The 26,137-nt window shown below is 37.0% G+C and overlaps 1 protein-coding gene across 5 annotated transcripts in view; it reads left to right on the top strand.

Annotated features, from left to right (window-relative positions):
- The window catches only part of GABRG2 (gamma-aminobutyric acid type A receptor subunit gamma2), a 123,306-nt gene that overhangs the window by 10,016 nt on the left and 87,153 nt on the right, over positions 1-26,137 (top strand). For 4 of the 5 annotated variants that reach the window (XM_060144159.1, XM_060144160.1, XM_060144161.1 and 1 more), the window contains exons 2-5: positions 18,270-18,421; positions 20,118-20,185; positions 22,518-22,738; positions 24,999-25,081. In XM_060144159.1, coding sequence (XP_060000142.1) covers positions 18,270-18,421; positions 20,118-20,185; positions 22,518-22,738; positions 24,999-25,081 — 524 coding nt within the window. The remainder of the gene's footprint in view (positions 1-18,269; positions 18,422-20,117; positions 20,186-22,517; positions 22,739-24,998; positions 25,082-26,137) is intronic. The other variant, XM_060144163.1, reaches the window with a different exon arrangement.

Consider the following 26,137-nt stretch of genomic DNA (forward strand, 5'->3'; position numbering starts at 1 on the left):
ATTTGGAGTTTATTTTTGTGTATGGTATAATTTATAAACTAAATTATCTTTGGGAATTCCCTTAACCCTATAAGCACCATTTGTTTTATATCTGTAAGACATTTAATTGATATTGGTATATTGTAGTATGTAATGTTCACCCCTAAAAATGTGGAGAGTGAATAACAGAAATACAGCCATGTTTAAATGTTATTAATTTAAAAATCTTTAATTTTATGCCTTCTATTATGAAATGATACTTAAAATATGCCTGAATTTTCCAGTAACTGATTTATTGAAAATGCTGGATATAGATAGCTATGGTCTAGAAATTATGATTCTCTTTAAACGTCATCTATTGAATCTCTCTTCCCCACACCTGGACAATACCTAACGTAAAAGCAATGAATTTTCCATTCATTTTAGAGTTTATAATGATCTCATTTTCAGGTATTAAAGTCTCATCTAAATTGATCCTTCAAACTCTCACTCACTTTAAATTTTTTTCTGTTCTCTGATCAGCCCTGACCTAAGATTTCTGCTGCCTGCCTGACACTATTTCTTCATTTTTTTGTTAGGCTCCTCTTCTCTTTTTATTATGCTGCTTTTGGCTTGTTCAAGATTAGAGTGGAGGGAGGAAGGGCAGTTACCTTTGCGGAAAGATCTTATTGTTCTCTGGGTGAAAAACGCCTAAATGTTTAGTCATTCTTTCATGGGGGGTTGGATGGATTCTGTGGAGCTAACCCTCTTCCTCCTTTCTCCTCCTGGGGACCTTTAGAATTGTTCCCTGACATGGGTCATGCTGTATGAGGGCTTGATGTTTTATGACAGGCCCTCAGCTCCACTCTAAAGACACATCTACCCTGACCTTCTACTAGCATTTTCTTGCCAAATAGACTGTTTTTCTGGCATCCATTTAGCTCAGGAGGAATGAATGAATGAAAAACAAACTCAGGAAAATTGCTTGTCAGCTTCAGAAAGTGAAGGTCCTTTTCTCACTCAGATTCACTATTGGGATTGTTCAAGCCAGCCTATCACCTTTAGACTTTTCCAGGAAAAAATCAGGCTACATTAGTCATTTGGACTGCTTAAATTAGAGACCACAGGCCAAATTTTGCTAAGAATTCTCTATCTACCCTGTGTTCAAACAGCATTAAGAAGCAGATATGTAAGTTTTCTGTTTTGGGTAGAGAGAGCAATTACCCCTGTTAGTCTCCCCTAAATGGTAGACATCAATGAGTGGGTTTCTTGACTTTGTTTTCTAGTTGCCTTGAGGTAGAGGTGGAACATGTATCACTGTGAGGAGGGGATATGAAACTGCACCGTTCTTTCTACACTTAGGCCAATAAACTTTTTCCATAAGAACTGCTCTCTTATTGAATCCTTAGACTCCTATTTTACAGCCCCAAAGTGGGTGAAGGAAAAAGAACCCAGGACTGGTTTTTGGCCTTCTCTAGCAAGTTCTGCCTCTTCTTGGCAGCCTACCACATTTGTGTTAAATGAGAATATAACACTTCTCACTTATTTTTCTCAGTGCTGGGACATCAGTTATGATAACAATGGGGAAAGTATATTTAATATTATGTTACCCGTGCAATTCATTTCTTCCTGATATCCACTAGTTAATTCACCTTCTTCAAATCTTTGCTCAAATATTGCCTTCTCAGTGCCTACACTGATTACTCAATGTAATACTGCAAATGTCCCTCAACCCTATACTCACAATTCCACTTATTCTCTTCTGTGTTTTACCTTTCGTTAGTCTTCAGTAATTAAGTAGAAAAATTTTTATTATGTAGCTTACTGATTTATTATTTTCTGTCTTCTTCAGCTAGAATCCAGGATTAATGAGAGCAGAGATGCTGTTTCTTCCACTGTTATACTCCAGGCTTTTAGAGAAGTGTCTTGCTTCTAATAGATGTTCAATAATTACAGTTTAATTAAATAATAAAAACTGCATCTCCTTTTCCCTGAAATTTATCTTCTCTTAAAAAAGGAAAAAAAGGTACTTCCCTGGTGGCACAGTGGTTAAGAATCCGCCTGCCAATGCAGGGGACACGGGTTCGAGCCCTGGTCCGAGAATATCTCACATGCCGTGGAGCAACTAAGCCCATGTGCCACAACTACTGAGCCTGCGCTCTAGAGCCCGCGAGCTACAACTACTGAGCCCATGTGCCGCAACTACTGAAGCACATGCGCCTAGAGCCTGTGCTATGCAACAAAGACAAGCCACCACAATGAGAAGCCTGCACACCACAATGAAGAGTAGCCCCCGCTCGCCGCAACTAGAGAAAGCCCATGCTCAGCAATGAAGACCCAACACAGCCCAAAAAATATAAATAAATAAATTTTTAAAAAAAGGAAAAAAGAATCTTTTCCATAGTACCTCACTCTAAGTTCAGCATAATGGCTGGTGACCAAAACAAAAAAAAACAAACAAATCCTGCAGAATCGTGTAGTCCTTAAGAGCATAAGCTATGGAGCCATACTTGACCAGGATTCATATTTCTACCCTTGACATTTACTACTTGATGGCCTCAGTAAATTTATTAACTGCATTCATCCTTAGTATCTTCATATAAAAAAAGGAAGATAATAATTCTTCAAAAGCTACTTTTGAGTAGCAATTGACATAATACATAGTACATGGCACATAGTAAACTTCTCTTACATGTTGTTTTTGTTTTTGTTACTACCTCAGGGTCATTATTTATTTCCTGGGGATATTCCTAGAGACACAAAGAGTCTCTCTGTTAAACGCTAAATTTGGGTAAAGTACAGGAGAGGGGTTTCTTAATAAAAATTCAGTAATTCTCTAGTCCCCTGTCTTAATTTGTGTAAGATGAGAAAATTGGATAAAGGTCCATAAGTTTCTGGAATGACTATACTGTTCATTCATTTTAGATCAATACTAAAAACTTGATAAAATTCCTAACACGTGTGGATTAGGTCCCAATAACAATAAAATATGTGGTGACACATGGGACTTCTTCCTGAAGACAGCTTCTTTAACTATATGCAGAAAAGAGAGAACTGATATTTTTCTATTCAAGGTCATAACTGAGTCTTCATTTTTTGTGTGTGCCTTATGGATCTGATAATAGAGTGAAATCCAACATCCTCTGTCACCTAGGTTACTGCATCAGCCACCTAAAGTACCTTTCTGATGCCAGTTTTGCTACCTTCTGATTTATTCACCACATAGCAGAGAGACTTTTTTCCTAACAAATATTTTCCTAAATAAGGACATAATTTAGATTCAATAACTGTTGAGTGTTTAAGTGTAGAGTTAGATAAAATCTTTTCCAAATGTGTACACCAGTATCACCACCACCCATATGTATATATACATACATATATTAGTTTCCAATATATATTGGTTTCCATCACACTTGGAGGTTTTCTTCTGCCCTTTCCAATTAATCACCCTTCTATGCACCTGCCTTCTCCTTGACTTCAGACTATAAGTAATCTCCCAAGCACATTCTTAATAGATGTTTAAGTATCAATGAAATATTTCAGAAAAATGAAGATGTACATAAAGCAGAAGTTTCAAGATAGCGGTTATACACTCTGACTCAGGTGACCTCAGTAGTGTCCTTCTGAATTGCTATCTTGTGAATCACATTTTGTTTAATCCCCAGTGACTGTGTTCCTGGCACTATGCAACATGCAGAAGCTATAGCATTGAACAAGGCAAACACAGTCCTTGTACTTGTGGAATGTATATTTTAGAATAAAGACATGCTTTTAAAAACATAATACTATATTATATATATCATATATTATAACCATACTTTGATATATATTCTTATAGACAAGATCCTACATATATATTGATTTGTTTCACTTATTGCCTCTGATCTAAGTAAATTTGTGTAACCAGATAGACATTTTACACTCAACCATTCTTTAAATCCACATATCCATGTGATTCTGTCCATTTTCCCCTTGAAACTGGCTAACATGGGATATCATTTGACTCTTGTTGAGCTTTCAAGCACTATGTTAAATGCAGAATGAAAATAAATGTAAAGTAGACAAATTTCCTCCTTCCTATGAAGGAAGACAAATTTCCTATGAAGGTTTCCTGCCTTTCTGCCATAAATAAATAGGTATTGCATTCCTAATACTTGTTTGGCACTGTACTAGGGACTGGAGATAAAACAGGAAGAAATACAGACATCTTAATCCTCTTAGACATTGCAGTCTAGGGACAGGCAGATAGTAAACAAACAAATTTCAAATTGTGGTAAATGTTGAATAACTAAAAGGTGTGCTATGATGGAGAAAAGAAAAAATTGTTTTAAATAGAATACTCAGGAAAGGCCACTCTGAGTAATGGATAAGAAGTTGAGATTATAAGAGTATTAAAAAAATTCAGCCATGAAAAGATTGAAGGGAAGACCTCTCTCATTATAGGTAACAGCAGATTGCAAGGGCCCTGAATGGAGAAAAAACTTGGTGTGGTTTAGGAACTAAAATTAGCCCACATGGCTGGAGGACAGTGATCATGGATGAAAAAGCCAGGATATAGGATTTGGGAGTCAGAAAGCTGCTTCCTGTGGTACAACTTTGAGGCCATAGTGAATATTTTGAATTCTGGGAAATACTTCATATAATACCATCAGTTTTATTCTTTTTTTTTTTTTTTTTTTTGCGGTACGCGGGCCTCTCACTGTTGTGGCCTCTCCCGTTGCGGAGCACAGGCTCCGGACGCGCAAGCCCAGCGGCCATGGCTCACGGGCCCAGCCGCTCCACGGCATGTGGGATCGTCCCAGACCGGGGCACGAACCCGCGTCCCTTGCATCAGCAGGTGGACTCTCAACCACTGCACCACCAGGGAAGCCCAATCAGAAGTTTCTTAATGGTTATGAGATCTGCTTTGATATTACTTTTGATCATGTACCTGAGGATATTGGAAAGAGTGGAAAGAATAATGATAGGGAAGATGCAGGGAGAAGCATGGATTCTGTGGGAGCTCCTTTTTTAATTTGTGCAATAGGTTTGCAGTCTCTTGAAAAAGGTAAAAATATACTACTAAGAAAAGACAGTAAGTTGTTATTCCCTTAAGGTATTTTCTTTGTAATATGAATTCTTTATCATTTAAAGCATTTAAGCTATCGTGTGACAGGGATCTAAATTTGCAAAAATATGAATGACACAAACTGACCTTTTTTCTATTATACAAACTTTTAGTTTTTTTATGAAACCAGCATGCTGATTTAAAACACCCTTAAACTTCGGGTGAAGTTAAGATGATTTCAAATCCATTGGGATTTTTTTTTTTTACATTGTTCCAGAATTCTAAGAACAAAAGTAATTTTGGACTTTCTAAAATACATCCATAGAATACTTACTTATGCTCACTGCCAGCACAGAACTTTTAAAAAAACATCTACCATATTTTCATAGGAAAAAAAAGTAATAATTCCAAGTGCTGAGAATGGTGTTTAGCTCATAGGAGATATCTGTGAATAATCACAAGTGAGTGAATAAATACACAACTTCTATGATCTGGAGTATTCATAATTCTTAGTTATGTAAATTTATGTAGAGATAAAGATGGACTATTGATATAATGAAGGTAGAGGGAATGAGGAGGAAGAAAAATGAGGGCAACAAAACTGAAACATAAGACTTGATTCTTGATTTACTTTTTCAAGTGATTGATAACACACTGATTTTCAGAAAATGTTTTATCCAGGAAGAGTCAAATAATGAAAACTTAAGAATAATCTTCTAAAAGTGGCCACACCACAGGAACAAATGTCAAATTTGTATGACTTGAACTTAAAGACTACAGCATGATCTTCTAGAAAAGAAACAAGGGAAAAGAAAAGAAAAACTGTAGAGAAAGAAAAATTCCCAGAATCATGGTCACTCAGATGGACACATATTGATAAAATTCCTACATGAAAATGAAAATTCAGTCAGCCACCTGACCAAATTTGTTCCATAGTTTCAAACATCTGTATTTTAGCAAAATGAGAGTATTTCATTTCTTGCTATGATAGAACAGACTATAGTGATATGAATTTTCAATACATCTAAAGTTCACTTGAGTTTGATACACTTGAATGTACATCTGAATATATGTTGATATTGCATGCAATATAATCAGGCTTCATTTTTATAAACTGGCTCTCGATGACCTTTATACTAAATTTGGAACAGTTTGACCTCTTGTTCATGGACTATGAGAAAATACACATTTGTTCTCTTACCCACCTGTTGCTCCCTTGTAAATAAGTGGACAATTTTGCATGTTTATATATATTACCTTCTATTTTGCTCGAAGAGGAATGAAAAGTTTTATAATCTCCCCAAAATGTTTTATGCTCTAGAGAAAAATATTATTCTTACCATAGAAGTTGAGTTTTGGAACTGATTACAGAGGCATGCTGATAGAAATAACCTTCATTCATATCAAGTTGGAGGTGCTGGCAAACAGATTAGTCACGTTCTACCGTGTGACAATGTTTTTCTTATTGCCTTGTGCTGTTAATAAGTGTTGCATTTTTTCTAGCTATTCAGATATTTGTTTGTCTCTCCAAATAGATGAGAGGTGTTTTGATATCAGCATTGTACTTTGCACATCTTTCCATCTGCAACTGTACTTGAACAAAAGAGTCTCATATACAGGCTGATTAACTGAAGGAATGAGGAATCTAGATTCACAAGGCATTGTTCCCCAGATTCAACCACCTTCATGATTTTTGCCACATCTAAGTGACACTTGGTTATTTTTTTACTTAATATTTTTCATAAACCAATGTCTTTTTTTTTTTAATTAATTAGTTTTTTTGGCCGTGCCATGCAGCATGTGTGGGATCTTAGTTCCCTGGCCAGGGATCGAACCCATGACCCCTGCAGTGGAAGCATGGAGTAGTCTTCACCACTGGACTGCCAGGGAAGTCCCAGCCAATGTCTTTTAAATCTAATTATTTTATTTAATAAACTTAAAAGTAATTAAGCCCAGAAAATCAGTTTCATTTTTCATAACAGAAGAAAACTGCAAAGTAAATACAGTGAAGCCAGAACAATGTTATCAAGTTTCAGTTATACATTATTGTCTACCAGAGGTGCTAAGTTTGTTGTTGTTCTTCTTTAGAAAGTAGGTTAGCGAATTGGAGAACATGGTTGTAACTAAGACTTTGTCTTTAATATGATTGGATGAGCGGAAAGAAAATTTAAAAGAGAAAAACTTTCTAATTATGAATTTCAATGTGTTTTAATGCTATGCATATGTGACACTTAAAATTGTCTTGGGTACTAGAATCAGGTGTCCCAGACTTTGGGAAGCACTGATATGAAGTTATCTTAATAGGACATAGGCTCTTAATTGCAAATGATGCTAATTTGAATTTCCAGTATACCTTGAAACACTATAGTAAGTGACATTCATTTGACTCGCTTGAGAGCAGTTACCAACATGCTATTTATTCAGAAAAGAAAGTTCAAGCAACTGAGTCATGTTTTCTTGCAGTAACTCTTCATCCTGGCTACACCTTAGATTTAGCTGAATATCAATGGCTTGGTCTAATCCTAGTCTAATTAAATTAGTAACTTAAGAGGTAAGCCTTCAGCACTGGAATTTTTTTTTTTTTTTTTTTTTTTTTTTGTGGTACGCGGGCCTCTCACGTGGGATCCTCCCGGACCGGGGCATGAACCCGTGTCCCCTGCATCGGCAGGCGGACTCTGGATCACTGTGCCGCCAGGGAAGCCCTGGTATTATTATTTATTTTTTTTAAAAGCCCTCTAGGTAATTTTAACATGCAGCCAGGGTAAGAACAACTGGTCTGTATCCAGCATCAGACATTCAGTGTGTGCTGGACATTGTACATTCTTAGTGAATGATAGTAATCATATAAATGAAGAAATTCAAAGTATTTCCTTTTTGGACTATTTCTCGATGGTAAATAATTATATTCTTCTCTGACAGTAGCTTTATGTTTTGCATATCTTCTGTGGTTAAAATTGGTCTTGGATGTCAATAGTCAGAAAGTAGCAAGAGGGCTTCCCTGATGGCTTAGTGGTTAAGAATCCATCTGCCAATGCAGGAGACACAGGTTTGAGTCCTGGTCTGGAAAGATCCCACATGCCGCGGAGCAACTAAGCCCGTGCGCCACAGCTACAGAGCCTGCACTCTAGAGCCCACGAGCCAGAACTACTGAGCCCATGTGCCACAACTACTGAAGCCCGTGCACCTAGAGCCCATGAAGGCAACAAAAAAAGCCACCATAATGAGAGGCCTGCGCATTGCAACAAAGTGTAGCCCCGCTCGCCGCAACTAGAGAAAGCCAGCACTCAGCACCGAAGACCCAACACAGCCATAAATAAATAAGTAGATAGATAGATAGATAGATAGATAGATAGCAAGATATGCAAACTTCATTTGTGTTTCTAGAGTGAGAGAGAGCAGCCCCAAAAGCTGTGCTGGCTAGTTTGTCACCGTGTTGTAATAGTTCAACAACAATGCAAGTACAGTATCTAAGTTCTGTTATCTTGTAGGAAAAAAAATTACTGCATGAGACCAACATACTTGGGGCCCCAATTCAGGTAACTGCCTTCTAAAAATTCTACTTTGGTGTACAGTGTACAAGATAAGTTGTCTCAGTTTCCCCAGGATAATTCAGATTTTGAAGCCATGTACACTTTACCACTTCCTACCTGTGGCAGAGTGTACACAAGCAAAAAATTGAGAATATTTTTCCTTCTAGTGTATTTTTCATTTCAGTTATTGTAGTCTTCATCTCTGTCTGTTCTGCATATTTTCTAACTCACTGTTAAAAGCTAACTTCCTGCTCTATGCATCCATTCTCTTTCTGAGTTCTTTGATCATCTTTTTGTTTTTCTTTAGATACCTGCTCCTTTTAATCACAAAATAACACAGTTCTCAGTTTCGTTTCTGCTTTGTTCAATTCCAACTGTAGCCTTTTTAACAAAACATTTTCCTATTAACTGAATTGTAAAAAATACAACCAAGCTTGTGCTTATTAAATATACATGTATATAAAAAACATACAAAAAGTACAAGATTGATTATGTTAGGAAACTTTTACAGTGTTAACAATCCTGTTTTTCCCTAAATCTTTAGTAAAGGGCCAGAGGTCAAATCTCTCTGTGCACAAAAACTCAATGTGACTGAACTCCTGAATTCAGTATCTAGGCATGCTATGCACAGAATTAACTTTAATATGCAGTCCTTAAAAGGAAAAAAAAAAAAAGTAACCAAAACACACCACAGGACAAAAAGTTCTTCTTTAATCAAATTCTGTTTGTGAATTCAGCAAAATAATTTCTATAAAATAAAACAAAAATATTTAAATAGAATAGGGTGGACTGTATTTGAAGGGGTATTTGGTTTTTAGACAGGTTGAGAATTGGTAACTTGAATGTGTGTAATTTTTTGGAACCTGTCTTTGATCATCTTTAGATCATTACTCTGAACACTTTCCCAGGTAGACTGCCTATCTCCACTTCGCTTCTTCTTCTGGGGTTTTGTCTTATTCCTTCATCTGGAATATGTTCCTCTGATGTCTCATTTTGTCTAAGCTGCTATTTGCATTTTTATGTCTGTGGTAGATTCGTTATGTTTCTGTAGGAGGCGTCCTATGAGTCCTAGCAGTACACTCCCCTCTCAGCACCCAAAGTATACGCTCTGGTGGTTCCCCCTAAGAGGGCTGCTTGGGTCCTTCTCCTGTGGCAGGCTGACTATGTGGGCTGTCTTGTAGGCTTGGTTGGTCCCTAGTCTGGTTGGTTGCCAGGCCCTGCCTTGCGTGGATGCTGCCGGCTGCTGTTTAGTGGGGCCTGGTCACGTGGTGGCTGATTGAGGAACCCTAGGGGGCCACAGGGCTAGTGCTGGCTCACTGGTAGGCAGAGTCAGGGTGTCAGATTCTGGGGCCATTGCCTACCCACTGGCAGGTGAAGCCAGGTCCTGGGGTTAGTGCTGGACTTCTGGCAGGCAGAGCTGGTTCCTGGAATCTGGCTGCAGGGCCCAGGGGTCCCAGAGCTCATTTCAGATCTTTGGTAGTGGGTGCGGTTTCTGACACACACCGCTGGGGTGTCCTGAAGGTTGCGTTGGCCTGCTAGTGGGCAGAGCCAGGGCCCAGCTGGTCCCAGGGTAGGGTCTGAACTGTATTGTAGGATGATAATTTTCTTACTTCTGGTGTCTGCCCCCTGGCAGGTAAGGTTGATCTAGAGGCTTGTGCAGGCTTCCTGGCAGGAGGTGCCAGTGCCTGCCCACTGGTGGGTAGAGCTGGGTCTTGGCCCTCTAGTGACCTGTGCCCATGTCTAGGGGGCGTGTCTGGAGGTGGATGTGGGCTCTTTAGTCTTTAGGTAGCCTGTCTGCACTGGTGGGGCTGTGTTCCCACCCAGTTGGTTGTCTGGCCTGAGGCGTTACAGCACTGGCACGTATAGGTTCCTGGGCAGGGCCAGGTCTTGGTGCCAGTGAGCTGTGGCAGCTGCTGTGCTCCCCAATACATCTGATGTCAGTGTCTATGTCCCCAGGGTGAGCCACAGCACCCCCTCCCCCCAGGAGACTTTCCAAGACCAGCAGGTTAGGTCTGGCCCACAGTGCGCTCAAATTACTGCTTCTGTCCTGGGTCTCAGTGTGCATCAGGTTTAGTGTGCACCCTTAAGAGTAAAGTCTCTGTTTCCTCCAGTCTTGTGGGGCTCCTGCAAAGCCCTGCTGGCTTTCAAAGCCAAATGCTCCGGGGGCTCATCTTCCAGCTACCAGACCCCTGGGCTGGGGAGCCTGACGTGGGGCTCAGAACTCTCACTTCTGTGGAAGAACCTCTGCAATATAATTTTTCTCCACTTCGTGGGTCGCCCAACTAGGGGGTATATGATTTGATTATATTGCGAGTCCTCCCCCCGACCTGTCTCATTGTGGTTCCTTCTGTATGTCTTTAGTTGGAGAAGGTCTTTTCTGGTAGGTTCCAGTCTTTTTCATCGATGGTTGTTCTGCAGATAGTTATGATTTTGGTGTGCTCGTGAGAGGAGGTGAGCCCAGGGTGTTTCTACTCTGCCATCTTGGCCGCTCTCTGAGATTATTATTTTTTATCATTTTGTAAATTATCACATAAAAGTGCTTTATAAGTAAAGGAATAAATTAAGAATGTGTCAGTTTAACAATCATTATTGTCATTACCAAAATGTATTATTATTTATGACATAAGAATTCCTGTATCCATTGATATGTCTTTCTTACCACAATTTAGCATCAACACTTTTATTTTTATTCTGACAGCCATAGACAGTTAACATGACTTTAGAATTGCTTTCTTGGGTTAACCTTGGCCTTATTTCCTTTTTAACCTCCCTAAATATCAATATTTTCAATATATGTTATTTGAGTTTTCATATGCAAGGAATCGATAGCATTTAATGAAGAGAGTGATGACAATTGCTGGATGGCGTTTTATATAGGCAGTTCATTTTAATATTACCTATAACTGTGACATATGCACATTTGTAAAGAGTGAGTTTTACCAAGTTAATTTTCACAAATATTGAACCTTTAAAAATAATCTATACTCTCACTGATTCATTCAGTATTTTGAAAAAGTATTCATTGGGTGTTTTGTCAAGCACCAGACACTTGCAAAGTTTTGGGAAACAACACTGTTGAAGACAGATATTTCTTGTTGAAGACAGATATTTCTTGCCTATTATTTTGCTATTAACATTCAAGTCTAAACCAAAATTTTAAACACTCTTTTTGTTGTTATTGTGAAATAAAATGTATACAAAGTCCGTAAGTACATAAATATGGACCAGTGCATCGTCATTAATTGAAATAAAAACCCATGTTACCACCCACCATTTCTGGAAATAAATATTGCCAACAACCCAGAAGACATCCTCAACTCCCTGCTGATTTCTATCTACTTTCTTCTCCCTCAAAGTAATCACTGTTCTGACTTTGACCTCCATAGTTGAATTTTACCTGATACTAAATTTTATACAAACAGAAACACAGCGTATGTGTGTGTGTCTTGGGTGTATGTGTTGCATCTTTTGCTCAAATGCTTATTTTTCAGATTTATTTTGCTGCACGTAGTGGTAGTTCACTAGTTTGTATTGTTGTATAGTGTTTCATTCTGTAAATATGCCATAATTTATTTATTCATTCTACTATTGATTTAGGTTATATAGATTTGTATTACCAATAATGCAACTGTGAACATTCTTGTACATGTCTTGGGGTAGATGTGTGCGTGCATTTCTTTTCGGAATAAATCTAGGGATGCACTTGCTGGTTAATAGGATACGCAGGTGTTCATCATTAGAATATAATGCCAAAATGTTTTCCTTCCAGCAGTGTGTGAATGCTAGCCACTCCACATTCTCCCACTTTTATTTATGAGTGAGTTAAAACAAATACACAACAACAGCAACAGCAAATGCAGTGAGGGCACTAACTGTAGGAAAATGGACTTCAATGATATGCCTAGAACATGACCTGATATGTTTTTTTCCTATTTACACCCTCTGTTCCTAGTGACTGCTGTGGTTCTCTTCTCCACATTTTCCCTCCTTATCTTAAATATCCCAGTTTTCATTTGCTCTCTGTGAAGTCCACATGCTTTTGGGGATGTCGATTTCATCTTTGACACTAGTGGTAGGATATATAATTATACTAAAATAATGAACAGAGTCCCACCCTCTAGCTATAGACATGGCTTCATATGTATGAATTCATATGTATTCAGGCCAGTGATTCACAAAATGAGACCCTCTGGGGACTTTTAGAAAAGTAAATTGGAAGAGTTTATCTCTGTTTTCATGGATATAAACAAGGAAGCATAGAGGTAAGGAGTTGTTGCTAGCATCTTGTGACTGTACATTTAAGCCATCTTTGGGTTGAGGGTGATAGCATGGAGGACAGAAGGGTGAGACAGAAAGAGTCTGAGGTTTTTTTTTTTTTTTTTTGCTGTACGTGGGCCTCTCACTGTTGTGGTCTCTCCCGCTGCGGAGCACAGGCTCCGGACGGGCAGGCCCAACGGCCATGGCTCACGGGCCCAGCCGCTCCGCGGCATGTGGGATCCTCGCGGACCAGGGCACGAACCCGCGTCCCCTGCATCGGCGGGCGGACTCTCAACCACTGCGCCACCAGGGAAGCCCAAGAGTCTGAGTTTTTAAATACATAGTTGAGAAGCTGAATCAAAGCACCATGAGGCTTATCCTACATTAAGCTTTAAAGTTATATATCCCTCCCAATTTAGTTTGAATGTTTTGATACTTGCAAAAAAAATTCATCTTAGCTAATAAACCCCCAGAGAAATTGATTTGATACGGGTCATTGGCGATTGCTAATAAACTGTTTGCATTTCATACATAGGAATATATAATCTGATAATTGACTCAGTCAAATAAACACACTTACCAACAGCTGTTGACCTAATTATCAAAAAATTGAACGAGGGGGCTTCCCTCGTGGCGCAGTGGTTGGGAGTCCGCCTGCCGTTGTAGGGGACACAGGTTCGTGCCCCGGTCTGGGAGGATCCCTTGTGCCGCGGAGCGGCTGGGCCTGTGGGCCGTGGCCGCTGGGCCTGCCCGTCCGGAGCCTGTGCTCCGCAGCGGGAGAGGCCACAGCAGTGAGAGGCCCTCGTAACGCAAAAAAAAAAAAAAATTGAACGAGGTGTGAGCTAAGGGGATCATTGTAGGCAGAATAATTCACCCAGAATCGATAGTTAGACTTTACCCCCCCTGCCCTCTACCCTCTGTGCATGTACACACTGACATACTCACCTGTGCGTAGAGCACCCTTCCCAACAAGTTCTGCACAGGTTCTTACATGTCCTTAATAGGGGATAATAGAATCCCATAGGCCACTAAAGGCTGTGTATGAAAGAGTAACTTGTGCCCCAGTGCTCCTACTCACTAAACCACAGTGTTTCTCAGGAATCCCTGGTCCTCCAGGACAGTACAGAGGAAGTCTCCTCCTCCCATGATCAGATTGTAAGTCCCCTGTGCCCTCCGAGGATATATACTCACCTAGCATAGCTGTTCCTATACTTTATGCCAAAGTCCACCTTTTGCTGTGCCTGGAAGACATTCTTTGAAATGAACTAGCTTATGCCTTACCCTTGCAGTGTGCATTGCTTTCCAAGTCATGAAAGAGTTTAAGTGAGGCAGCTGAACACATCCATTAAGTTAAAGTACAAGCTCTGCTTCTATTCCTAAGTGTGGAGAGATCAAATCATTGGTATCTGCAGTGGCAAGTTTATGAAATTTGAATGTTATTAACTTTGTGCTGAAGGTGCCTTACTTTTATTGAACTCAGGCATAAACTAATTTATTGTCCTAAGGGAAAATGAGCTTGAGCAGCCATTTGGTTTAGATGATCTTATTTTTTTGATGAACGTACAGTCACAGATTCTTTGGTCCCAGTTCTTTTTTCAAAGCCTAGCAGCATAATGGTTAAACATTTTGGTTTTGGCAAACTAAAATGACTATTGGTAAATATCATCGTTTTTCTTCATTTGCGAAGTGGAAATAATTGTAGGAATATCAGTGTTTTAAAGATTAAGTGGGAGAATGTATGTGAAGTCCTTAAAGTTATCTGTAGAACATGGTAAATATTTAACAATAGCCGTTGTTGGTAATATTATTTATCTTAGGAAAAGTAGTTAGCAAAAAAAAAAGATGCTTTTCACAAATTTTAATTGTAAATTCCATGCATTCATGGAATTTATAGTTTAGTAATGGAAACAGACAATAAGCAAGTCAGTAAACATACATTGTAACAAATGCAATGAATCAGTCAAAGGACTGGCTAGAACATATAAAGGGTCAGGTGGGTGACAAAGGTAGATAGAACAGGAATGACCTCTACTCCTATTCAGAAGGTGATTCTTGTGTTGAAAACTTAGAAGGAATAAGCCATGCCCAATATTGGTTTAGGAGTTGGAGAGAAGAAAAGATGGTAGGCAGAGAAAGAAAAATATATATTCTGTGTTTATGATACCAAACACCAATGGATTTGAAGATACCCAAATGAAAAGACAAATGTTTTTGTTTCTCACCCAGATGTTTGTTGTTATACTACCCTAGGAGAGTACAGTGACTAGATTTTTCTTCCTACAAAACTCATAGCTTATTGAATCCGTGAAAATATGAAATACCTGGATTAAAATTGTATAAACTGCATGATTAATCTTCACAGTGACAAATATCCAAAATATGTACCAAAATTCAAGTAAAATCTTCTAATTGTGAGCAACCTCTCACTGCACATCTCTTCAGTATTTGTTTGTTTTTAAAAGCTTCTTTATTCTTAAATAAAATTGATTTTTGTTTCTGATTATAAACATGAACTCATTACATGTTTGTAATCATGCATAAATTCAAATCATGCATAAAAATGTAAAGATGAAAATTAAAAATCTAATTTACAACAGAGAGATTCAGAGTCAGAAGAACTAAAGTAAGAAATTAGTTGCAGCTTGTCAGCGCCTTAGTTGTGGCATGTGGGCTCCTTAGTTGTGACATGCAAACTCTTAGTTGCAGCAAGCATGTGGGATCTAGTTCCCTGACCAGGGATCAAACCCGGGTCCCCTGCACTGGGAGCATGGAGTCTTATTCACTGCACCAACAGGGAAGTCCCAGAAGTATCCTTTTTCTTTTCACTTAATGTATTTTCCCTCCTGGTCTGCCAGAAAATAGTAATAATGGTAACATGGCACCATCACACTTGGATTATTTATTTGTTAGTATGAGGAAGTGCAATGAACAAGCATACCAAACTGTTTAATATATATTCCCTTTCCTTGAAGAAACTTTAATAGGATGCTTTTATCGGAGAGGGAAAGAGGGAAGGGGGAAGGGGAAGGACAGAGACAGAGAGAAAGGAAGGAAGAAGTTGAGATTTTTTTGAAAAGGCACTTTTGCCTGAACAAATTAAACAGCGATAAAATTTCATAATGATGACATCCAACATCCAGTGGGCCAACTACGTTCTTTTCTCAATGAGTTATCAGGGGGATTTGAAAATTCCTTTGTCAGATAACTTTTTTTTTCTTCTTCAACTAGTAAGATTTAGGTCATAGGATTAGAACTCTATTACACAGAGTTCATCAGTGCTCTAGAGAAATGATGAATTGATTACTTGCTTACTAAGTTGATTCATGCCAGTCTGGCAGTTTGTGGGAGTGAATCTAATTATCAGTCTCTTACTTTCATTAATAGGTTGGAGCAAGCTAACTTCTCAAAGGAGGAAGAAGCAGTAAGATTTAGGTCATAGGATTAGAACTCTATTACACAGAGTTCATCAGTGCTCTAGAGAAATAATGAATTGAGGCTTAAGAGGAATTTTCGTATCAGACAACTGCTCTCTGCCTGCATTGAAGTAATTCTCTTTGAGAGGTGGTTGAAGCTTTGTCCAGCCCATCATACATACCCTCTAGGGGTGCTCTATGAAATTCAAATTTGTTTAAAGTTCTTATGTTAACTGAAGTGCAAGATATAAGACTGGCTATGTCAGGTTTTATGCAAATGTGTGACTCAGTTTTTATGTTTCCTATTCATAAAGCTTTAAAGGAATAAAAAGATTACTTGCTTACTAAGTTGATTCATGCCAGTGATTACTTTTAAAATTTCATCTCCCATCCTCATTCTCAAACCAGATTAATCACATAATCAGCTTTCTCCTACCATATTTAGTCATCTATCTATTTATCTATACATATACATATGTTATATATGTATATATTTATCTATCTTGACAAATGAGTATAATTGAGTGTAATATATGGTTTGAGAATATGATACATGTTCGGGGTACTGTGGCAGTGATTTGATTTCTGACAAGATTCTTTCTTACCATATCTTCAAGAAAATAAACTGAAGATGAGAAATGGGATGAGAAACTTTATTTTGTATTTTTTTATTTCACCATAAGCAACAAAAGTAACCAGTATTTACTGAATATTGATAAAAATTAAAATGGCAGCTTTTGCAAGGTTTTACATTGCCCCGAGATCTGGCAAATAAAATCATTTTGTGTGTGGAGGGGAGGAGGATGGAGTTTGGGGCAGGGGAGAAGCAAACTATAGGAATTCCAGTATCCTTCCAAAATCAGCCTTAGTTTCTGGTCCCATTGTGGCTTTTCTGACAGGTTTTGGCATAGAAAACTGAATCATAGATTATTATGTCACTTTTTGATTATTCAAAATAGGTCATTTCACTTCTATGATTGTACTACATTAACCATTAGTGTGAGTTTCTAGCTCAGGAGCTTTTGCTGTAATAAAGAGTGGTTTAAAGTCTACAGTTACATCTTTCTTCATAGTACCAGGTTCTTAACAATCAAAGATAAATGAACCGCCCTTGCTTTCAGTGCAAGTGAGGGAAAAAAAAAAAAAAAAACACGTACACACACCCTGGAGGAAGGAAAGGCAGCAAGACTGAGCCTCTCCTTAGTAGTTCAGTTGAGGGGGGAGAGACTTGTCTGGCAGTTTGTGGGAGTGAATCTAATTACCAGTCTCTTACTTTCATTAATAGGTTGGAGCAAGTTAACTTCTCAAAGGAGGAAGAAGTAGACATTATGCCTGAACTCCTAGACTACATTATGATCATTTAAGCATTGCTTTCACAAAAATAGTTGTGGTCTTTTTTTTTTTTTCATGATTCAGGCCAGAGTTGTTGTTTTTTTTTAATGTTGAGCCTTCTTTTAATTTATTTATTTTTATTTTTGGCTGTGTTGGGTCTTCGTTTCTGTACGAGTGCTTTCTCTAGTTGTGGCAAGCGGGGGCCACTCTTCATCGCGGTGGACGGGCCTCTCTTGTTGCGGAGCACAGGCTCCAGATGCGCAGGCTCAGTAGATGTGGCTCACGGGCCTAGTTGCTCCGCGGCATGTGGGATCTTCCCAGACCAGGGCTCGAACCCGTGTCCCCTGCATTAGTAGGCAGATTCTCAACCACTGCGCCACCAGGGAAGCCCGTGTTTGTTTGTTTTTTTATAAGTCCTTTGTAAGGTTGGGCAGGTGGACAGGAAGAACATCAACTATGGGAAAGGCAAAAGTAACTGGTAAAACATGGTATACTTATAGATGGGAGGACAGAGCATTCTGGAAAACTGAAGAGTATACTTTAATAGGTTTTAATCTACATCTTTGAAATTTAATTAGCTAGACTAACCCTCAGCTGAGAATCTTCACTGTAATCCAGTGTAACGCATTCCTGTCATCCTGTTTCATTTCTCCTTTCCTACCAGTGGTCTGTGAGTAAAAGTCAACTTGGATGGAGTCTGTATGTTTCTTGACCAATATTTTGTTTTCTTAGCCTCACTAGCCAAAAATCTGATGATGACTATGAAGATTATGCTTCTAACAAAACATGGGTCTTGACTCCAAAGGTTCCGGAGGGTGATGTCACTGTCATCTTAAACAACCTCCTGGAAGGATATGATAATAAACTTCGACCTGATATAGGAGGTATGTTAAAACCTTTTGTGATGTGTGTTAGATAAAAGCAAGTCTACTACATGAGGAGAAAGCATCAGCCCATTTCAATAACCAGAAGGATATAAATGATACTTTTACTAAATACTGTAAAAATAAAGAATGTATAAACAGCATTCAGATCTGGGGGTAGACAGGGCACTGATAAGTTCAAAATGAAGAAAGATGATTTTCAAGTTAGCTTGAGAGATAGAAATTTAAATTTTCCTAGACATCTCAGACAAAGACTATAGAAGAAAAGTGACAACTTCTTTTTGAAGAAACATCAAAAACAAACAAGCACATACTACTATATATAAAATAGATAACTAATAAGAACCTACTATATAGCATAGGGAACTCAGTAATCTGTAATGAACTACATGGGAATAGAATCTAAAAACGAGTGGATATATGTATATGTGTAACTGATTCACTTTGCTGTACACCTGAAACTAACACAACATTGTAAATCAACTATACTCCAATAAAAACTAATTTAAAAAAAAGAAAGAAAGGATATACTGCTTATCTATAGCTGTGTAACAGACAACCACAGAATTTCAGTGGTATACAGTAATAAGCATTTATTTAGCACTTTGCTGGGGGTGGTCTAATCTAAGCTCAGCCAGGTTGGAGCTGCTCATTTAAGAAAGCTGTACTCTCATTCCACTCCTGGGACCAGCAGACTAGCTAGAAGTATCCTTCTCATGACAATAGCAAAGAACAAGAGAGAAAATAGAAACTCATAAGGCTTAATGCTTTCGTCCATATATTATTGGCCAGTGTAAGTCAGATGGTCAGGCTCAAAGTTCAGAGGCAGAGAAGTAGCCTCACTGATGTGAAGGCAAGGGTACAGATGCAGGGAGGAGTGAAGAATCCAATCCGTCACAGAGACTTACAGCATGGCACTTCAAGGAAAATGGATAAAGATGAGAGAAATGTACTTGTTGAATTGAAGCCCAGAATGAATGGTATTATGAATCCTCGTTCATTAAATGTTAAATGAAAATGGAGCATATTCCTTAGGCCATGGATGTAATACTACATGATTTTTAATATCAGTCCTCTTTGACGAATAGGTGTGTATTGGGTTTCCATATGGTTTCCTCATATTATTTGATGAGTCACAGAATTCATTAAATCATTGAGGAAGATTGATTTTGTATTGGCTAGAGGTGAATGAGGATAAAGTGGTCATAAAAGGAATCAACAGGGAGGAATGTTTCAAAAACAATCCATAATACTTGGTGCTTTTTATGCCTCCATGTTTCTAATGCATATTAATTTCTAGATCACTAAGTAGCTATTTTTTTCTATATGGGCCCAGTCAAGTTAGAATGCCCAAATCAATTCTAGAACTTAAAGGAAAAATAATAAAATTCAGGATATCTGAGAGATGGATGAAGAAAATCTGAGCAGTGTTTTCTTATTTATTCATTTTTATCTAGTCTTAAAAAGATAATCAGTTTCAAAACTCTGCTCTGCTTTGTTATTGTATTTATGTGCTTAAGATACTTCTTTGAAAATAAATAGCTAAATGTAGCAAATTAGTCATTAGCAACAAGTTAGCTGTAAATAAATCACTTCTAATGTAGCAAAATAAATAAATCTTTCTAGAATAACAAGGACTAAGCATTAAAATATTATGCTTCTCCATATGCACATATTTCTATGGTTCTCTTTACAGTGAAACCAACATTAATTCACACAGACATGTATGTGAATAGCATTGGTCCAGTGAATGCTATCAATATGGTAAGTTTCTAATTGTTTGTCTATTTTATTAACATATAGAGAGGAAATGTGGTAACACGGAAATAGTAAGGGCTATACCAACAAAAAAATTTGGAAGGGAGAGAGAATCTTTCAGATCCTTTTTTATCCCTTGTAATATAAAGATAATTATTTTAAATGATTTGTTACAAAAATTAAATGTGATCATATGTATAAAATTACCTTGGGTAAATGCTATAATCTTAAAATTCAACACTCACTGCTTATTTGGTAGGTCCTGCTTACTACAAAATAAAATATAGTGCTCTACTACTTTTTAGAATATTCAAGGTGTGAAGAGGTCATAGGTTGCTTCAAATCAGAATTGTTTCTCAGAAGAAATAGTGCATTAGATTTAACAATAAATGTAACTTTGTTCTTTTATAAAGCTTTCTATCCAAATCTGAAATAAGAAATTAGATTGGAGCCTATATAGAATAGAGTAGAACATAACATAACATAACATAACATAACATAACATAACATAACATAACATAACATAACATAACATAACATAACATAACATAACATAACATAGTGATACTGTAAATTTAAAATAGTGTTTGCCAAGCAAGCAATAAGGACGCTCTGCTGAGTCAGAGAGATGAAAAGCATTTATTGCTTTCAACTGGGCTGATTAAAAAAAAGTATACCACCACCTGCATACTCCATGCAAGTAAGTTTGCTTGTTTAACTGTTAAACAAATGCTAACATGTTACTTCTTTACAACTAAAATTCTGATGCAAGTTGTAAATATCTAAGAAGAATCAGCTATATATGTAGTTTATTTAAACACAGAACTTACAGTTTCAGGAATACTAGTGCCCAGAACTACTGTCCCAAGATCACAGTTTATGAAATGCTGGTTTAAAGAATTTTAAACCTTTTGTTTGTGTGTGTGTGTTTGCCAAAATGTGGATCAGAAATTATTGAGTTACTCTACCTATTGGCACATCACTGATTAGCTGATAAAGAATTTCATAGAAGTTCCCCTCTCATTACTTGTGGACTGCAAATATGCAATTAACTAGTAAACAAAGTGGTATGACTTACTTCAGTGACAATGTAGTGAATTACAGTGAGATACAGGGGCAGGAGTGCAAGGATATAATCCAGAACAATGCAAATTCGTCAAAGGAAGAAGATTATAGTCTCATCCTGATTTTTTGTATTCTTCATCATACATGGTGGTGGGTTGAGGGGATTAGACTAGGAAATGTGAATGACTCCCATCCCCCAACTCTCATATTCTAAGAACACTGGAGGTCATGTTCTAAGAACACCAAGGGTTTGTTCTTTAATTTTCTCATTTACAGACATGGTTAAAATAGAATTATAAAATCATGCTAAATAATATCTAAATATGATAGGCAAATTAGATCTTGGGTGTTATGATTCCAGGACTAATTCACATCACACTTTCTTTTCTTTGATTAAAGTTGCCACTTTAGTGATATATATGTACATGAGGGTATAATTATTACAGAGTCACTTGTCATCATAGCACTTTTTAAATATGTTCTGTGATAGAGATTAGTACAGTAGTAAAGATTGTCTTTTAATTGGTGCATTTCCTCTTGTTTATAAAAATAAGACAACAACTGTAATAGTAAAAACTAAAAATAGTTACCTTACTTTGGATGTTTGCTGTCTGCCAGACAGGGCACAAAGTGCTTTTTGTGTATAGTGTGTTCCCCTTTTCTATCTTCATACTGCCTAACAAGATAGATTCTCTAGGATCCTCACTTAATTGTGAGGTGAGGCAGCTTAGCTTCCAGAGCTCTGGTTTAGAACTGTTTTGAGAACGGTTCTGGACTTTCTTTTACTCTGTAGCAGTGGTTTTTGAACCTGAGTAACTGACCTCCTCAAGAGACAATTGGCAATGTCTGGAGATATTATTAGTTGTCACAACTTGGGGGTGGGGTTTGTTTTTGGTGCTACTGGCACCTAGTAGGTAGACGCTAGGAATGGTAGTAAACATCCTAAACTACACAAGACAGCCCCCGTGACAAAGAATTAGCTGGCCCAAAATAACATGAGAAACTGCTCCATAAATACCTAATGCAAACAACTGTGTCAGGGCTATGATCTTTTACCAGAATTCACTTAGGTCTATTTTTTCACAATGTATTGTCTACAAAAGATGGGTGAGTCTCCTTAGCCAAGCTTCTGCTTTCTTTTGGACTATTCAAAGCCAAAGTAGCTTTGCTTTGTTTTGGCAATGAGAACATATGTGATAAATACACACAAATGCTCTACAATACAATCCTACTATATAAAAGATGTTCCATTTCATCTTTTTCTTTAAAACAGGAATATACAATTGATATATTTTTTGCCCAAACATGGTATGACAGACGTCTGAAATTTAACAGCACCATTAAAGTCCTCCGATTGAATAGCAACATGGTGGGGAAAATCTGGATTCCAGACACTTTCTTCAGAAATTCCAAAAAGGCCGATGCACACTGGATAACCACCCCCAATAGGATGCTGAGAATTTGGAATGATGGTCGAGTGCTCTACACTTTAAGGTATTCTTTTGGAAAAGGAAAGGAGTAATTGCTGGGAATAAAGCAAAGATCAATCATGTTCTCTTAAAACAGAACGAAAGATGTCAAGCCTAAATCAGGGTTGGCATGCTTGATCAAAATAGTATGTGATGATACAAAATTAGGTTTTTTTCTGTTATCAATGAACTTTTTCAAAGGACATAGGTATAACATTTTCTTTGACTGATGTGAGAACTCTGTTTTCTCACAGGGACATGAGCCTAATAAAAAAGTAAGCACAGCAGATAGTTAAATTATTTGTATATATTTTCAATAATAGTTATGAATAGTATGATTCTTCTAGGTCTTACTATCCAGGAACTTGCAGCTTCAAAATGGTTAATGTTAAATGCCTTTCTAACGTATATTTTATGCCGTAGGTAATATTCAAGATATAAAATATAATACTTTAAACTGGATCCAAAGCCTTTATCATCAGAGTTATATCAGTTACTAGAAAAAAGAGCCACAATTACAAAAGAAATTCATTGCATATATTTTGATTTCATCATGGGTTTTATTAAATTAGATGTAAGGTAATGACTGGAATTAGACTCTAGTGGAAATCAAATTTTGTCTGCTAAATAAGAACTCAGTCTAACTTTTGAAGTATTAAGTAAAGTCACACTATCTCAAGTTCCTTTATCGTTCTCATAATACTATAGTCGTTTTTCCACTTGTATTAACTTGCAGAGTCACTGTACAATATTAAATTATGGACCCCAGCTCAAAAATATCTCTCATAAGATTCATTCAAGATTTGAATGAGTTTGCCAATCTATATAGAGAGATGATTTTATTCTTATCTATAATGCTTATCTATAATGATAAGCATTATCTTATCTGTAATGAGTTATGAATATGTTGTTTATAATGAGTTGCTTATCTATAATGAGTTATGAATATGTGTGTATACACATAGATATATATCTGTGTACCTATCTGCAATCTACATTATCTTCAATTTTAACAATTCCAGTTTAACTTGGAGAAATGATACTAATAAAATATCTAATTTAATTATAATTTCACTTATGAATAAAACTAATCTTTTCTTTGGAAGAGCATATAATTACTGAGTGACAGTGATTAAAACCTCTAGCTTTGGAGACATAATCTTGGGTTCAAATCTCAACTATGCCACTAGATTTGTGACTTTGGACAAGTCCAAGTACAATAAAGCCATAATAACTCTTATTAAATGAGAGAAAAATTCACCTTACTCAGTGCCATGCAGACAGTTACGGGCTCAATGATTATTAATTATATCTTAAGATCAGTAATTGCTCTGTTATACCATAGAAAAATAAAATCTCCCCAATTAAAATTTATTCTAAACTTTTAATATAAAATGTTTATAAAACAACTTTTATTACTTTAAGATTGATATCTGTAATTGTAAGAAATATAGCTAACAAATATGAAATTTAAAAAATCATCAACCCATCACCATTACAATTTAACAATATACTCATACTTCCCCAAAGGTGGTCAAAACATCTAGGACTCCTTTAAATTTTCTCCCTCCTAGAGTCCCAGGCTCTACTGGGAAAGAAAATCTGTATGTTTAGTAAGCACCTCAGATGCAAAATAATTGAGACTCATTGGCAAACATTTTTCTGATATGTCTGTGTATATGTATTTAACATTTCTTGATTGCTATTAGATATTCTTCTACTCTTTAACATCCTATATAATGCCTTTATAGTGTTCCTTTGTAAGAATGCATAATACTCCATTGTGAAACATAGGTATTTTTAAACTCACATATAGTAATTTAAAGCTAACAGCTAACAAGTACTTATAAAGAGAAAGTTCTGCTTTAATTAGCAGATAAGATCTGAGAGTTATCTGCATTCATTTACATGCAAGCAGTGAATGAGTTTAAGTTCATAAAACAGTTTGTTCTATTCAGTAAGTTAAGTGCATTCAGTGAGCAATCTCATGTGTGCGATTAATTTGCCAAAAAAATTATGGGATGATAAATATTGAGTAAATGGAGTTGCAGGTCAACGAGATCCTATTGTTTAGTCTTTGAAAGTAAATGGACTACATTAAGTCTTAAACAATTTTCTCCTGGACTTGGTGAATTTCTTCAGTGAGGATCACCTTTTGTTATCAATAGGAATGTGTGACATACTCTCCAGGAATAAAAACAAATGGTCACTAGAAATTGTGCTAATGTACATTTTTTAAAACAGTCTAAAATCTTTCTATTCATGTTTCATATCTTCCTATTTAGGTTGACAATTGATGCTGAGTGCCAATTACAGTTGCACAATTTTCCAATGGATGAACACTCCTGCCCCTTGGAATTCTCCAGTTGTAAGTAATACTCATTCTATATTCTGCATGCCCTCTCACCACTTAGTCTTTCTGATTGCAGTATCAGTTAATTGGGAGACTTAAACAATGCAAAATTGCATTAAGCAGTGTTGTTGACTTTGAAGATTTTGACAATCTCTTTCGTCATAAAAAAGGATCTATTTTATCAGGAATTACGAATAGATTTCATTGAGGCATAAACTTTTAATAAACTGGCAGTTGTTTCCTGGAGCCCTTTGTTGAGAAGGATTGTAAAGCTTGTCCTGGCCTCAGTAGAAAGAGGTAAATGTGCACTATACATCTCCACTCCCTCCGCGGGTCCAGAAGAGAGTAGCAGTACATTTGCTAGTTGTTTTCTCCCTTTACATATCAGGACACACAGAGATCCAACAATGTTGTTTGTTCATTCCAGTTTTGATATATCTATAAGGATAACAAAATTGAAAATTACCTCTTCCACCTGGAGTTCTAGTAATACCTAAAACTAGTTATCTACCAGTGAGCAAAAGGCTGATTTTTGGTGTCATGTGGGTCCAATTCAACTCCCAACTCCATCACTAAAGACTTGAGCAAATTACTAAATCTCTCAATGAGTTCATGACACAGGTGCCCAATAGAAATTATAAGACCTGCCTCACCTCAATATTGTTTTGTTGAAATATGTAAAATGGTTGGTACACTACCTCACACATAATAAGATTTAATCAAAAGCTCTATTATTTTATTAATTATTATCATCAGATAATAGACTATAGCAAGAAGAGCATGATGATTCTAATACAAATTAAGCTTTAGTAACCTTTGCAGATATTTTCTGTCTGAATCGAAAAGAAGCCTCAGTTTCCCCTACGTTTGCCTCACTATTTGTTCTGCATTTGTGTTAGATTGCTCACCTCCTTCTTATTTTTGGACTGTCAATTGTGCATATTGGGTAGAATGAAAAACTGGCTATGAGTTTTAAGTTTTTAATATAGGTATAATTTCCCAGCCAGGGAGTGATGGAGACTCCTAAGAACCAACTAAATCATAATAACAATACTTTCAAAAAAAAAAAAA

The sequence above is a fragment of the Lagenorhynchus albirostris genome, chromosome 3, assembly GCF_949774975.1.
Source record: "Lagenorhynchus albirostris chromosome 3, mLagAlb1.1, whole genome shotgun sequence".
Taxonomy (NCBI): domain Eukaryota; kingdom Metazoa; phylum Chordata; class Mammalia; order Artiodactyla; family Delphinidae; genus Lagenorhynchus; species Lagenorhynchus albirostris.